We start from the raw sequence: 17356 nt of genomic DNA on the forward strand, positions 1-17356 counted from the left end.
GAGAGTTACACAGCGGCACCGATCACTAGTGGGAGGCTTTTTCCGACTTATCAACGGTTTGATGCAACTTATCAACCCAGATGCACTCATGTGTGACATGCAAAGGCTCCAATGAGAGGAGCTAATTAATATTCGCACTTCTTTAATGGCCTACTTTGGGAAGAACTATTTTTTTCACAGGTTTCATGGAAATCCGACATTTTGAACAAAGTCGGGGAAAAGGTTGGACAGTGTCGGAGAAATGTTGGACAAATCAGGAAAAAGTTAGAGAAACCGTTGATAAGTCAGAAAAAGCCTCCCACTAGTGGATACCCGAGATCTCCCGTTCACAAGGCCGACTCTCATCCGTTGTGCCACTGCGCTCTCCCAAAAGACTCCAAAACATACTATAGTCAATTTCATGATAAACAATGTACGACTTAAACCTGCATCAACGTACCTGTTCCCGATAAGATGAAATAAAATGCTACTGGAGGATGACCTTGTCGCACAATGGCACGCTTACTTTCATAGCTGTAACGAAAAGATTAAATATATATGAATATAAAATTTGACAACATCACAATAAAGTTCTTCCCATATCCATGTATACCAGGATTTCAAACTGTACACCTTGAAATATACAAGAATTGCTGAATGACTGCACTAGTATCTGTGCCATTATCATCGCCCGCGTTGATATCATAAAGTTATCTCAGAGTGACCGGTTGCACCTAGCATGCCTATTGTGGGCGAAGCAACCCAGTCGTCCAATACAGAGGTGCAGCCCTACCAAAATGGCATACCGAATCTACCGTTATGGGGGGGGGGGGATTTATGCGGAGATGACAAGAACGTATGTTGTACTAGGAGGGTATTCGAAAAAGCTGGATCTGCTGGACTGCGGGATTAACTGGACTGTGACTGATTGATCGCCACCGCCTGAATGGATTGCCAAGTTACAAAATCCCTAACATTTCCCACCATGTGCCTCAAGTGCACACACTGGCACTGTCAACATGGATTCCAGAGAAATCTCAGGGCTATTACCGCTGGTTCTACATGAACTGCAAACCTGACAGAAGGTTTGTGTTGTAGCTGAAGAACTTACTGAGTCAATGTGTGAATGGTTATGTACTTGAGTCGCGGCATTCGATTAGACAGCATGAGGCTGAGTATTGCAGCAGGCAATGTAGACCTACCGGTAGGCTACACTACAGTACAACATGCAGTAACATTTCCCACCATGTGCCTCAAGTGCGCACACTGGCACTGTCAACATGGATTCCAGAGAAATCTCAGGGCTATTACCGCTGGTTCTACATGAACTGCAAACCTGACAGAAGGTTTGTGTTGTAGCTGACGAACTTACTGAGTCAATGTGTGAATGGTTATGTACTTGAGTCGCGGCATTCGATTAGACAGCATGAGGCTGAGTATTGCAGCAGGCAATGTAGGCCTACCGGTAGGCTACACTACAGTACAACATGTAGTGCATTAAATATAGGCTTTATGGCCGGGTCTATTTGGCAAGCCGCTCGCCGAACAGGCATCTTTTTTTGTCCTGTTTGGAGAGCCGCTTGCCAAACAGCACTAAAAAGCCACCCTGTTCGGCAAGCCGGGCTTGCCAAACAGGGCAAAAATACTACCCTCTTTGGCGAGCCGGAGAGGTTACAACATGTTGGCCAATCAGAGAGCAGTGACGTCATATTCGAATTTATATGCGCATATTTAACAATGGCCGACTTCCCGCTCTCGATTCAATTTCTGTTACTAAACTCGGGTTTTGGTCAATAATCCATGAAGAAGCATGTACATGTACATGACTGTATGGATTTACAAAAAAAGTCATAAACGTGATTTAACTGATAAGCATGTTAAATGCATTAGTGTGCATTTCTAAAGGCGTTTCATTGTAACTCCAGTGTTGCTGACCGTTTTGCCACGAATGATAATGAGCTCCTGGATGGTTGAATATGCATGAGTTCGGCTCTCCATCTAGGGCATGAAAAAGGCGCTGTTTGGTGAGCCGGGCTTGCCAAATAGTCACTTCCTTAATGAAAAATGGCCAGGGCCATTGTGCTCACCTCATGTGGAGGAAAGATGGATAAAGAGCATGGTCTTGTGTCATGTAGTGTTAGGTTTGATGTAGGTCCAAGCAATTACAATTTCCCCAAAATGGCCAATTTACAGTACATTCGACCTCTGTGACCTTGAAAAGTAGGTCAAATCAAAGAAGACCCGGGTGACACATTGAATGGTTGTTAGAATTAGATGTACCTATGATATAAAATTGGTGCCAATCGGGCAAGTCATTACTAGGAATAATGGCATTTTGAAGAATTTAGGATTTGGCCCCCCTCCCTGGAGGCCAAACGGCAAATCAGATCGCACCAAACTTCGATACCTGAGATCACCTGACCAAGGGGTACATGTGTACTTAATTTGTGATCAATAGTCATTGCAGTGAAGAAACGTGCCATAGTTACGGCCTGACGGCGAATTTACGCCATTTGACCTCTGTGACCTTGACAAGAAGGTCAAATTAACAAGAGGCCCAAGGGCCCGGCGCTCAGCTGAGTTGTTGCTGCGTTGTTCGTATATATTACATTACTCGTCAAACTCTACTAAACTAAGGACTCAAAGCCTGAGGATATTAGCTTCTGGATGTGTAACAGTGAATTACGGTAGACTGGCGCAATCTACTTCAAGCAAGCTCCACCCTTGCAATGTGTGCGCTAACAGATAACCTAACCTATATTGGACCATCAATTCTACACACAGCAACATGATTCATCCTCAGCTGTTACCATGATGATGATGATGATGATGATCCTTTTCGCAAATTGGTCGTCTTCTGTCTTTCTTCCATACTTTATTGCCACCGGATGTAGTCTGCCCTTGTGGAGGGAGCCTTTCAGCACAGGACACAAGAATCCATGCGAATTGAATCACATGGAGAGACTAGCCCAATCACCCGCTTTTGGCTGGGTAGAAATGGGTAAATCTCGCAGACTGGACCTTAAACTCTACTGCCGACGTGTGAGGCCGGTCTGACAGATGAGCAAGTAGGGTCCACCTAATGCAGAAGGCACCAGTTTCCCTAACTAAAAGGGTAACATTAACAAAATGCCCTACCCAACTCTATTATTGCCTAAAGGCCTGTGTACACTAGTAAAATATTAGCAACATTTTTACAACATTTCCAGTTGCAACAAATGTTGCAAAAATGTTGCGTAGTGTGTACAGAGCAAAACGCGTCTTACATTTACAACATGTTGTAAATTGTTGTAAAATTGTTGTAAAATTGTTGTAAAATTGTTGCAATGCAATTCTTTGTTGCATGTTGTAAAAATGTTGCAAACTCTTCAGCCAATCAGAAATAGGATTTGCGTCATGTGATCTACCTGAAGTCATGTGACTTGAACAAGAAGCAGGTATAGCAACTCTCAAGTGAGTGTCTTGCTTCGTAGGGTGATGAAACCTTTTCTAGAAGTTTCATCCATTCGCAGGAAGTTTTTGTATGACGGCTTGTCAGTCAGCCGCAACTCCTTTAACAGGCAGTGGTATGCCCCATGATCCACCCTCATTTTGATCCAGGGCCTGGTCCATATTCTCTTTGGTTATTTCGCCGCCTCTTCCATCTCTCAACAATGACAGCTAAAATTGCTGCAGTAGCACTCAAAACACATCTTCTCTCCTTGGAATCATCCATTTTCCCTCCAAAATACCCATTTCCCTTTGTTCCCACTAAAAAGTTTGCAACAATTTACCAACATGTTGTAAAAATGTTGCTAATTTGTTGCAATTTTGTTGCTAGTGTACACAGGGCCTTGAAGGGCTTGTTGCAAAATTGTTGTAAAAATGTTGCTAATATTTTACTAGTGTACACCCTGCTTAAGTCAAGTGAAACTCTTACAAACCTTAGCAGAATGCCACCATTGAAATGTTGATAGCAAGTAAAAACTTTAAACAGATAGACTTGATTTTTTTAACCAACTGCCACATGCGGTTTTCTTTATTTAGTCAATTTTGAGGTACAGAATGAAATACTTGAATACTAAAATTGAATGGCTCTTCTGATGATTGCACTGGTGAACACCGAAGTCGATGGGATGTGCAAAGTCATAGCTCGATCCTCTCTCTTGGTCATCTGTGATGTGGTCACCAAATATGTTCAAATGCAGCTGCAGTAGTGCAGATCATTCCTGCAAAACATGATGAGGAGATAACATTTTAATTTTGATAGATAGCTAAGCTAGCCAAGTTTTATATCAAATACAAGGCCAACAACAACTGATAAGGCGCTAGGGCCGAATGATCAAGGAAGTTCATTGAGAATACATTGTGATAAGAGTGATGAATCGGCCCCGTTTGAAGCATTGCGCTATGTACAGTGTGCATGTGTCAGTGTGTATCAGCTATCGCATTTACTGTTTGTTGACATTTCAAATCGCCGGAGTGGATCCTCAATTACACTGTTTATGTACATTGGCAACCTTACCCGATGATATCGGAACGATGTTTATTATTGTCTTGTTTATTCACATTAGTTCTGCTATGTGACAAGAGTTATTTGTTGAGTAATCCATGCTTTAAAGCCGGACTTTGACATCGTTTCTCAGACCAAGCTGCATTTCAGATCGTTTTTCAACGATCGTCGACGAACTATTTCAAATTAATCACATCCAATTAAACAATCCAAGCCTTCCCTAATGTCATCAACATGCAATAACACAAGCAGCCAAATATTATCGCCTGTGAAATTGTGGATTTAATGAGAACTTACCTCCGAATTGACAGAACGCGATCTATTCCATAGCATGGTCTCCTTACGTCTGAACTGCGCAGACTCCGAGACGTGACGTTCGCTGCGCATGGGATAACTCGCGCGAAATTTAAAATGCTCTTCTTGGGGGTGCTCACTAAATTGCGCCAGTAACACCACCTGGTGAGAAATTCATGAACCACGCCTATTGATAATGAAAGAGAAAGCTTTGCTCTATAAGATTAGATTTGATTCATGATCCCCAACTTGAAGAATTAGGAGAAATCAGCTGCTGGCAAAGTTTTTGGAAAATTTCGCTCGGTGCCACCTAGTGGCCAAACCGCTCATCCTGCCGGACCCACATTTGGTCTATTCAGGAGTCCTGAAGGGTCTCAATGCCTCAGAGGGAAAATCTATCGCCTATCCACCATAGTTTTGAAACGTGCCTGTTTAACGGACAGACAGACAGACAGACAGACAGACAGACAGACAGACAGACAGACAGACAGACGGACATTCATTCTACCATTTACTCATATGAATAGCTCAGCTTGTCAGCTGAGCTAAAAACCTGTGTGACATATACTGTATGGTGGTTAGATGTACCCATGATATCAAATTGGTGGCAATCGGGCAAGAAGTTAAGGAATAATCACATTTTAAGGCTTTTGGATTTTGCCCCCTGGTGGTCAAGTGGTGAATCATATTGGACAAAACTTCGGTCCCTGAGATCAGCTGACTAAGGGGTAAATGTGTACCAAATTTGGTATCAATAGTCATTGCAGTTTAGAAACGTGCCATCGTCACATCCTAACGGCCAATTTACACCATTTGACCTCTGTGACCTTGAAAAGGAGGTCAAATCAAAAACCCGGAGGATATATGATGCACCTTTGCTAGAAGTACCTACCATATTTTTTTCAAAATTTCCCGACTACTATTAAGGGAGATATTGCATATTTTCACTTTTAACGTTTGGCCCCCTGGTGGCCAAACCATGAAACGAATCGGACCGAAACTTGGTCTCCCAGGTGTCATTACATAAGGTTACATGTGTACCAAGTTTCAACTCAATAGCTTTAACAGTTACGAAACGTGCCCTGCTAACGGACGACGGACGACGACGACGACGACGACGACGACGACGACGACGACGACGACGACGACGACGACGACGACGACGACGACGACGACGACGGACGACGGACGCCACGGTATGGGATAAGCTCACCTCTGCTAAGAGGTGAGCTAAAAATGTAACATCCCATTTTCTGAGCGATCTCCAATCCACGCGCTGGTGTTCCATGAGTCAAGATCTAGTGTACCAGCGGTCCAGCTTTTTCGAATACCCGTAATAGGATGGCTGTACAACAAGCAGCCTTAGTAATTCTTATTACGAACGGCAAAATAAGGTAAAATGGGGTAATTGTAGCCCTGGTCTAATTGTAGCCCCTGACTATGTTTTTGATTTATATTCCGATAACCATGGAATTATTAAGCCAACCCAAGCATGGATATGAAAGAGGTGACTCTTGAGTATCACAAAATAGATTGTTTTGGATCACGCAACATGTTATGTAAGAGCTTTGGCTATAAGAAGTAAACAAATCGAAGTTTTTGCAGGTATGAATTTTCCACACTTACAGAGCAATTATATATTTGAAACGTGGTTCAGGCGATTAGTATTGAGTGTACAAAATGTTGTATGTGGCATTTGATGTCATTGTATTGTATTGTATTGTTAAAAGTAAATTTTCCAGATACACTTTTCTGACCAAAGTAACCTCGGGTAATTTGTAACCCGTTGGTTCGGGGGATTTGTAGCCCCTATAAATACATGTAGCTCAATAAGCCTGTCAAGAATCATGAAGATGCTAAGTTTCTTCATTCTTATACCTGAATTATATTATTTGATCATAAATCTATCTGATTTAGATAAAATAGATAAAATGGTAACCCTTTATGTACCAACAATGATACATTTGAGGTTTCATACTAGTTTATCTAACATTGTTTCGAAAAAAAATATTTTCAAAGTCACTGGGGTCTCTAGTTTAAGCCACACCACTGACTGGATAGCAGCATTTCGCATGGTACATGTACATTGCATTACCATTAAAGTGATGCCAGCTATAATTGGGATTGATACATGACCCATCCCTGAAACTAAAGTTTTTAACGGCGCACGACAAGACCGTCACTCAATTCAGAGTCTGACACAAGGTGTTATGTACAACAGAGGTGATAAATAGAACTTTGTGTTTTAACACCAGTTTAAAATCAGTCTGATTTGCGACGATATGTTCAAATTGTTGGTAAGTGATTGCATCGAATATCTCTTAATGTGTTCAATAAATACCGTTTGATACCAGCAAAATCACGTCTCAACCTAGATTGTGATAATACTAAATGTTTTATTACAAATAAAGACCATAAACCTGCGAAAAAAAGTGTTCTTATGCATAAAAAACAAGTAATTTGAAATTATCAAGGGCAAATTACCCCAAAGCCACTGGGTCATTGTATATATTGCAGCATTATTGGAAGAGGTGCCACTACAATATCCCGGGCTGTTTTTGTGAATCTGCTGGGAAATCTCTTGCATTACCTAAGTTATAGGTAAAAAAGTTACCCAATTTTACCTTACATTGGACGAAGTACGATGGTGTGTGTCTTGCGCAATTTCATTTACACGACACTCGTAATTCAGCGTACATATAGGACCAAGAGAACTCTTGAAAACCGTTGTCGATGAAATTCATTCACTACACACATCGTTTATTCGTTGTCAGTCCGCTGCTCTTCGTAAGGGTTGCAAAACCTGCCAAGAACATGAGATATCGCAGCGAAGAAGAAGACTTGCACTTGCCTTTCACACCATCCAACCTGGCACATTGCTTTCTGTATTTTCTTGGGATATTCCGCAAAAGCATTGATATTTCGTAGAGCTATTTGTAACTGAAAGAGAAAAATGTAATTTAACTGGCACCAACACAGAAGTTAGTATAAACTAACAATACCGTCAAAAATATGAGAGTAAATATTTGTATTTTCCTATTTTAACCTTTTCGCAGAGAATGTATTTATTCATATCGTACAAAGTTTCCTTTGTTTGTGAATATCAGCCAACAGTTTACTATAGTCCGTTTGTAAATGTTATGTCCGTACCGTTGGGGACTCTGGAGGGCGAACTACTGGTCGGATTGCTTTGAAGGTTGTTTTTTATCGATCCTTGCCTCAAAACCAAACATGATTTTAAGGGTTCAGCATTCTCAAGGCAGAAATGAAAGCAATTCTTCAGCGAAGTCCAATGGGTCGTTTGGATGATGCCTGGAATGGCCATGTTTGGTTTCTGGATATTTCTTATTCATTTGTGGCCCATGATTAGATGGGCACAAAAATATAATAACCTGAAAATAATAACCTGAATATTTCATCCAGATAGGTCGGGAAATAAACCGTACAGAGCGGAAAATGTCCGAATTCAATGCACTGCGTCAATGTACACATATAAATGCAAACAAAAAAATTATGTCGTTACCATGGCTACTAAAATGAAACAATCATGCTTGGTTTTGAGGCAATGTCAATAAAAACCAAACTAAAAGGAAATCCGACCAGTAGTTCGTCTTCCAGAGCCTCAAACGATGCGGACATAACATTTGCGGATGGACTGTAGTTACTAGCAGTAGTATTGCGTATCTTAGCTATGGACTTGATAATGCTGCTTCTCTACTCACATATTTTATGTCTTTTTCTGTCCTATGTTCTGGATTTAACTGTAAAATTCGCTTTGCTTCCTGTGAGACTCGTTCCTAAAACAGGAAATCGACAATAAAAGCACTTGCCACTTTTACCGTCAGCAAGAAACCAATGAAACTCACCCGTGTGGTCGGCATAACCATGATTTAGCGTGTTCCCACATTATTTCATATCTTGCAAATGATACAAAACTGCATATTAGATAGCTTGGCGTTCGCCAATGTCGGAACTGAATATACACCAGGAATTCAAGTCATACTTCATCAGTAATATACTGCTCATATGCAGCACTTACGATAAACGGGAACCTCCAACAACTTCCCTGGATTTCATGTTGTACTGGCCAATCGCAATAGGCCCTCGCGGGGGGGGGAGGGCGTGTGTGTTTTAGCGGGGGGGGGTATAGGGGTCGCCACCCCACAAAATCTTCCAACATGACAAATTATTATGGTGGAGGCAAGTAGACGTCCGGGAAATCTTGCGCTAGAAAGTGGTAATGTCAATTGCGGACCATTTTCGGTCAAGTAAAAGTCAAGACAGTCTACTTACATGTCTCGTGGCCTTGTACATGGATACATCAAACAGTAAGTCCTTGCTAGCGACGAGGGGCTCGTCACTGAACTGTGTGATAGACAACAGTTGGTCTTTCACCTCCTCTGCTCTGGAACATCAAGAAGAATATAGCGTAAAATATGAAAAATGGTCAATCACAAAACACGATATACGGGTGCTTAAATGACCGTTTCGTTCACCTATTAGGCGAATTGTCCATTGCCGTACGGCACGACAAACTCCGTCCTTTCGTCCCTCAAATGGTCAGACGAGTGTTGATCCCCGTTCAACCGACAAAAAGAGTTTTTACAAAAAATATTACAGCTCCAGGCAAGAGTGATAAGTATATAATTATGAAATTATGTTCTAATCCTGTTAAAAACCTTCTAAGTATTATTGAAAATGATACGTGTATATACTCAATAGTAATATTCGTAATGTATTCCATTTTCAATTATTTTTCTACTTATTATTTGGTTCACAATCATTCCACTTGGTCTGCTGCGTCGTCATTTAAGTCTGCCACCAGGGCGCTGGTAGCAATTCTCCACACTTATCGGGCCTACAGTATATAATTTCTTGGAGATGCGAGAGTTTTGTTTTTTCTTCATTATTATTCGGTACATAAGCCGCCGGGTGAAATAAAAACCATAGCCTTCAACGCTATTATTGACAGAATGGGCCAATCTCTCAATGAGGGGGATAACCAGCATTTGCCGCGGAGCAAAGTACGCTAGTACACGTTGCAAGTATCACGAGGCTTGGAGATTGAGATTGAGGAGAAGCCTGTCTGTAGCAACGAATGACCCACACAACCTTACTTTTGGAAGCTATAACGACACCAAGCGACACAGATGAGAACAACTCGTCCAATTCTTTTAAACCGCACAAGCGGTGGCACCTGAAATACAATGAAAATCTCAATGAACCTGTTTTTATTAAAAATTGATAATAATAGTACTGATCACTGCATAAATTATCAGCAGTCAATCACGGCGTCGGTGGGTATTCTAAACACTTTGATTAACCAAAGTTTACAGTGTAGGCTACATGTATAATGCACCATGCGTCCACCGTGTCTCATTTTGACGTCTATCGCTGGCCGGAGTGGACACATCGCAATATATTTAATATCAACACTAATTCAGAATTATGTCCCACATAATTCACATTAAGTGTTGACATTAAATTGACCAATCAGAACGCAGTTTTTTTAAGAACGTGGGAGCCATGTTGGCCAAAACGAGGCGGCAATCAAGGTTTTGGTTAAATAAGAGCTCCACGCTCGCAGTGTTTGGTGAGAGAACCAAGCCCTTTTTAGCACCGGTATCAATTCCTAAAAAAACACAACATTCTCTCGCATTTAACTCAGAAAGAAAGAGGGAACAATTCACTACACTGTAAACAAAGGCCACGATTTCATTACTTACACTCACTGTGTTGTTAATGTGTTCTTTTACATGAACGGTTGTCAAAACACAAAGTGTGAGTAAGAAGGAAAAAAACAACAAAGCAGTCAGCTTTATATTTCTCAATGAATCAAGAAATTTTAAATCAAGCAGGGCTCTCAAGAATTTTCTATGGCTTTTTATTTTTCAAATTTATTATCACTAAATCAGCCTCTGTGGTTCCTGTTTCGCCGTTCATATTTCTTTACCAACAAAAGAAAATATTTCCATTAGAATGGCATTTTGTTAAATGGTTAAACTTATCAATGGATTGAACTGACTTAGAATATGTAATATCTCTCAAAAGCCACTTTGAAAACAAATCGTGACAGATCAATAATTCGAGTTTGCCCTAAACTGACATGACCGCTTCTCGTTGATCATTAACGGACTGACCGCTCAATATATCGCAGATCCGAATTTAAAGTGCGATTTTAAGCCCTAAAGAAAATGTTTTCGAATATAACTGAGTCCAAATGACCCATATTTGTCTTGTTGGCCCAAGGCATTTGAAAGAAAGAAATTAGTTTTATAAAAACATTGAATGGTTAGACTTCTCCATTTTGACGCCCAAGTATCGTTAATTGCCCTTAAAGTTTATGTTCAAATCTTGTTAAACGTTTTATAAAAACCTAACGAGCAAGAAGTAAGAGAGACCATGTTCTCTATTTGAAATAATATTGCAAGACTGGTCTATATATTCACTCGATCCGCCGTACGCGATATAGTATTTTGTTTCATACAAATAAAATTGGTCGGATCAGTGCATTTATGAGATACATGTTGTATTTCGGCATTGCGTTTTCTTTGTTGACGGCAATAGGCGCGAGTCTGATAAGAATACTTCATCACTGTATACATGTATAGAGATGCCAACACCACAAAATACAGCAAATGGAGGGGGCCGGGCCATCCCACTTTTTAATAAATTCATTATTGTATAAAGGTACCCATCTACACATTCTAGGACCCCCTGACGGTGCAGATTCTATATCACAAGTGGTCATCCTAATTAAACAGCGTCCACTAGCGACACTTCATTATCAATGAATCAGCTATATTGTATTTAAAGCCCTTGTAAGTCAAGATGCCATCTACAATATTGGTTGTTAAAGAAGGAGTAGTCTCTCTGAACAGGAATAACGCAAATTGGATAGGCTCTCAGGATATCGTTTGGATTTGGATTTTTTTAGAGTACACGTACATGGTAAATTACACACCGTCGCATACATGTATATAGCCAACTCGGTAGACCTGCCATCATTTTACCTTCTGTTCGTCTATCGACGACCTCGAACGATTGAATAACCTTCGCTTGACTTTCGTTGAAGATGTGACACTCGCATACGATTTCACGCTGGAATCATCCCTGAAGAGAACACCGAAAGGCTTTGACCTCTCCCCGAAGTTCTCCGAACCTCTTCGACGACCTGCCCGATGTTCCACGCCTTCTCTGATGGACCGCTCCGATCCGTGCCGGTACCTCAGCTTGAGGCCAGCTATCTGAGCCCCGAGGTTCTCCGATCCTCTTCTGTTTGGCTGGGAGGATCTTTCATTCGGGCGGGATTTCGCTAGCCCAATTGGTTCCGAACCTCTCCGGTTTTCCGTTACGTTTTTCAGTCTAGGGAGTGACACTGTAGCCATTTTTGCAAAATAAAAGTACATTCGTTTCCTTTTCAGTACAAGAGTTCATCCGTTATTCACCACACCACAGGCTCCGACGATTCGTTGATCTTTTGGTCAATATAATCCAGTGAAGAAATTTGAACAAGTTTCGTGAAGACAAGTTCTTACTTATCCATAGAAGAATCACCGTTATAAGAATCGCCGTACGAATTTGAATCTGGTTGTTTATAACACTGAACGATCACTCAAAGGATTTCCACAGCGGAAAATAATGCAATAGCCATTCCTTATCGTTTGTACATGTATCTCTGGCTGTATTCCGGATTGTTCAAAGAAATGTATTTGACAAAACGCGAGCCTCAACCTTCCGCTAACTGCAAGTTGCCATCTGACCAGCAGGCTAATCTTTGGCGTTCAGTCCGCAACGGTGAAAAGATCAGGTGAAGTCAATCTTGACGGCAAGCCAATTTTTTGGCATCCGAATAGCGGGCATGATTTTGTGAAAATCCCAAGCCTTCTGCTGTCTTGAAACAGAAGATCAAGATATCCCGAAATCGTTGTAAAGACTCTAAAGAATACGTTTCAGCTTGACCTGATGACTGAAATCAGTTGCATGAGAGGTGGTCCAGAGATCGTCTTCGTGACTTGCTGTGTCAATATTGTCTTACACAGAATGTGCATTAATATGATTATGAGTGCGATGTCTCCTGTCACTGAGAGATGAAAGCGTTATTAATTATTTGAGACCTTTTGTGTCTGAATACGCAACATTGTGGGTCAAATTGTCCTACTGGCCACAAGGCAGAGAACACTACACTCTTAGAAATAAAGGTTGTTGAGCTTTATTTTGAAAAACCCTTAAGGTTAAAGGATTTTCAGCCAACACGAATATGCACCCCAATGAGGTTTTCAAGCGTCGTGTTTTCAGAATCTCACAAACTGTAGGAGATTTGTCATTTTACAGAAAGAACTCTACGGGGATTGTGTTGGCCGAAAAACATTTAAAAGCTTTTTGAAAAGCTCAAAAATCTTCACTTCTAAGTGTATATACAATATGATCTTCTCTTCAAAACCAGCGACTTTCATCGGACTCTAACTTCGCAAAACCCCGGCCTGTGCCTCTGGATTTAAGGCTAGGAGCGCTATATGCCTCTGACATTTTGTTGGTGTCAGTGGTATTGTGTTGCCTATGTCTCAGATGACAAATGACGTTAAAATATTCTGATATTTCTATTTCTAAAGGATTTTACAGACCTCTTCGACACGATCTAGCATACTACCTCGGTGTGCTCCCCGCCAGCATAACGAACACGGAAAACTAACTTGAAGAACCTTGTAGCAAACGTGGGCTGATCCGGGCAATACTATCACCGAAATATTTCCGGCAATTTAGAATCCCTCCATAGTCTTCGCAGTCCTGTGAGAAACGAATGAAATATCCAGAAGCGTGTGATCCTCAAATCGCTTAGATCGTTTCGAAGCTCCGATTACAGTTCTGCTTCTTCCATGCTTGCATGTACATGTCAGAAGCACTCGCAAACAGAAAATTAACCGCCAACAAGATCAAATGAAACTATCATGAACAACTTTACAAAATATACGTCACTAAACTAATAGACAGTTAATAAATATTATGTTGATTCTTCACTATACACTAAAACTAGCAAACATTGGCTTACACTACAAACGCTTTGTAACCTACTTATTTGTAGGCCTATGCTAACGTTATATCATGCTCTGTAAGCCTATTAGCATTCTGTTTGGATGCCCTTACATGTAGAAATCTACTTCTGAATGTCCTCTACGGGGCCTGATTGTTGAGTTCGGCCAATTTGATATTTGGAGTGGGATCTCTAAAACCCCTCCTTTCTGATCAAAGGAACCGAAATAAGCTATGTTTCCTAAGAATGGGTAAACGATGACTCCTTTGACACCTCTTTGCTATAATGAGGTGACGAATTCTGAACATTCTGTTCAATTTATCACAATATGCTTGATTGCACTCCAAATTTATCACAGTATGCTTGATTGCACTCCAATTTAACAGAATACGCTTGTTTGCGAAGACAATCACGATATTGCTCGTGCAGGTGTTTTCTGCATGAAAATGTGTGTTTTTAAGCACACACCCCCCCCCATTTTTAAGCAAGCAAATAATTTTTGTCTTGCTATGAGAGTTCCTCTGGGCTATCTAAGCTAAATGTTTGGTGATAGGTCGCACCGCCAAATACAAAATGTTAGTGTCACTCGTGACAACATTTTGGAGGCAAAGTAATACATGACTTTGGCAATAACAATCAACATTACCCCCAAGCTCGCCCTCAGGTGGAAGCTAAATGAAATGTACATCATTGGTATAGGGACTAATGGCCCCCATGTCCTGGACGCAAGGCCACATCAGCAAAGGAGCACGTTTACAGGCTTATGGCATAATTCTATCATACCAACCAGTGTTTCATTTCATTCTCCTTCCAAAATGGGTGCGAGCTTGTGGGTAATGTTGATTGTTATGGTCAAATCCGAGTATTACTCTTATTATGATGAATCAGGTGATTATATCACAATTATAAAGTATCCACAAAAACAGTTGCAAAGTTACATGATATACTGACTTTAATCTCGTAAAAACCCAAATAGGGACATGTCAATTCATATCAGAAGGCGTAGGCCGTACGTAATTACTGGTTGTCCAGGAAAATAGAAATGCAGTTATACACAATATCATAGTGCAGTTATTATGCATACGAATTTGCTGAAACTTGGCAATCGGTTGTATTTTCATATCCAGCTAAACAACGGCAATGTTTAACTTTATATCTACTGCATATTTACGCAATGGAAAAATTTCAAATTCAATTGCGAATTTAATTTTTTTGTAAACGACTTAGGCCTTTTATCTAGCCACGTTACAGATCTGCAATTCATTTTACATTTAGCCGAAGGACCACGGGAAATATCAAGGTACAAGTAGATGGATACACCGATAAGGACCAGAACATTAAGCCGACGTGACTTCATTAAACCAACGAGACTTCATTTGTCAGATCTTTTGCTTTCCACAAGTAAGAAAAACATATTCAACGCCGAATTCGTAGTATGTTCAAATACCGACTCGCAGAACAGTTTTCTTTTCAAAGCTAATATTGACATTTATACGGCAGTTCACCTCAAATGTTCATGTTTTTTTTCTGTGCGGAAGGTAAAGCATAAGAAAGGCCTTGTAAGTAAGGCTCATCAAGTCTTATCAAGTCCCGGTCAGGTTTTATACAAAGAATGAGCACACTTTTCGGGGAAGATAATTTACAATTGGGAGTATCTGATAAAAGGCGATCTAAGGAATCTCCATGAATGGAAGTTGTCAAAAAATATTACGTTGCTACGTATCCTGAAGTAATAATTCTGAATGCTGACATTAGATTCTTACCTTTGGTTTAATCCTTCCTCGGACTCTCCACCTCGCCAGTGAGCCAAGGTTACGGAGTGACAGAACATTTGCCTACAACATAAATGAGAAGAAACTCTTTCAAAAGTGTTGAAAGTGAAGGCAGAAACCAAAGAGCACGTTTACTGCCAGAAATCATAGTACATGTACAGTGTAATTCCTGGAGGAAGTCAAAGACATGTTCTGCAAATATCCTACATTGTAGTTTCTTGTAATCATCTTTCCTTTTTCATACATTACCAATTGTTTAAAAAACTACACTGAAAAGAAGCAAGCAAATTGTGAAGAAAATAACACTGGTTTCCCAACTGCCGACTCAAATCGAGGAATTTTCCATCGATAAAATGGAAGTTGATATGATTGGAATTCTTATACTACTGTGGGGCCGGTGTTTTTTTTCTTCTTCATGATCATGATTTGGGGAATGCAACTTCAATCACGCTATCCATAAATGCAATCCAGTTCGCGCGCAGCATGCCTACCACTTTTGTCATCCATCTCTTATTAATGCTGGGCAACCTTTGTATTGTTTGCTTTAACCAGGTCAAGCATGAACATTTCACCACATCTCAAGCAGAATCTCTCTCATCCGAGTCTGCATTTCAATGGGATCGCATCAAAAATGAAAGTTTCATTACTTTTCACCTGAATTCAAACCTGGTGGTTTTATGACACAGACAAGATAGAATGTCAACATTTCTCCATAATTGGATTACGGTCTTTCACCGCTCTCAGTGATAACGGATAAAAGGATTAATGAATTATGATACGATGAAGATGTTATAGGCCTATATTAAACTTTAATCTCGTGAAACATTTAAATATGACGTGTATGAATCGTCCCTCGGGAAGGATGTGTGTAATACTGTCTTGCGATTTACAAGAGTGTGCAATTGACATTCTCCATGTTGGTGGGGAATTCCGGCCAATATTTCTATTTGAAAATGAAAATCAATCGTTGAAACAACGTGGAGCACAATGGACATAACTCGTTTTTATGATTGTGACCAACTTCAATATGTATAAACATCACTTATTTTTCTCTACCAATGACGGAGAAAATTCCGTTCGAAGACCGCACATTTTTGTATCAATAAGCTGATCTCCAATCGCCATATTGTGTGGGGATTTGCTGGACCGTGCCGTGCTTGACCGCGGGCAAGGTGGTTTTTCAGTGATCAGATATCACTGACAACGCTGTGAAGTTGATACTGTCACACCTGGGCAAAACAACGTAACATGTGAAAAGCTTGTAACGGAAGACCTACGGGTGTTTTCTAGCACATGCAATGTAAAATGTAAGCACAACAAGGCGGCATCGCAGCAGAGGTGAAAAGCCAAGCATGGTACAAGAACTTACAGACATGTCGTAGCGGTCAACAATCCGAGCCAAAGCTAACAAATTTTGCTAGAAGCAAGGGTTTTCGTGCAGAAGCAACTTTTTATGAAATGCACATTTACGTCATCGGCGCTAAGCCTCCTTTGAAGCTTGTTGCTTTTCCTTTCTTTAAGCCTTGGACTCGGCATTGGTGAGTCGAATACTTCATCTTCGGAGGCCTCGTTAATCTGTAACATTGTGTCATGATCAGAGCTTTTTAGTTTTAACTACATGCATTTACGCTTAGAAAAAAGAGGAATTTTCCTCTAACCCGACACTAAAGCAAACCAAAGCTGCTCTCGGTGTTTGTATTGCTTACAGGTTAGACGTTACTTCTCATATTCAACTTGAGTATCAGCATCAACTATTTGTTAAGTGATCTTCGTATACTGATCTACACT

The 17356-nt window shown here is 40.6% G+C and overlaps 1 protein-coding gene across 6 annotated transcripts in view; it reads right to left on the reverse strand.

Moving 5' to 3' along the window:
• Positions 1–17356, reverse strand: part of LOC135488914 (uncharacterized) — a 35087-nt gene that overhangs the window by 13917 nt on the left and 3814 nt on the right. For 4 of the 6 annotated variants that reach the window (XM_064773859.1, XM_064773849.1, XM_064773869.1 and 1 more), the window contains 7 exons: positions 17039–17143; positions 15560–15631; positions 9883–9962; positions 9059–9170; positions 8488–8562; positions 7617–7705; positions 440–513 (listed from right to left, as the gene is read on the reverse strand). In XM_064773859.1, the coding sequence (XP_064629929.1) occupies positions 440–513; positions 7617–7705; positions 8488–8562; positions 9059–9170; positions 9883–9962; positions 15560–15631; positions 17039–17143 (607 nt within the window). Of the gene's footprint in view, positions 1–439; positions 514–7616; positions 7706–8487; positions 8563–9058; positions 9171–9882; positions 9963–11778; positions 12657–15559; positions 15632–17038; positions 17144–17356 lie in introns of those variants that run through there. The other 2 variants (XM_064773888.1, XM_064773879.1) reach the window with 2 other exon arrangements.

This window comes from Lineus longissimus, chromosome 1, assembly GCF_910592395.1.
Source record: "Lineus longissimus chromosome 1, tnLinLong1.2, whole genome shotgun sequence".
NCBI lineage: Eukaryota > Metazoa > Nemertea > Pilidiophora > Heteronemertea > Lineidae > Lineus > Lineus longissimus.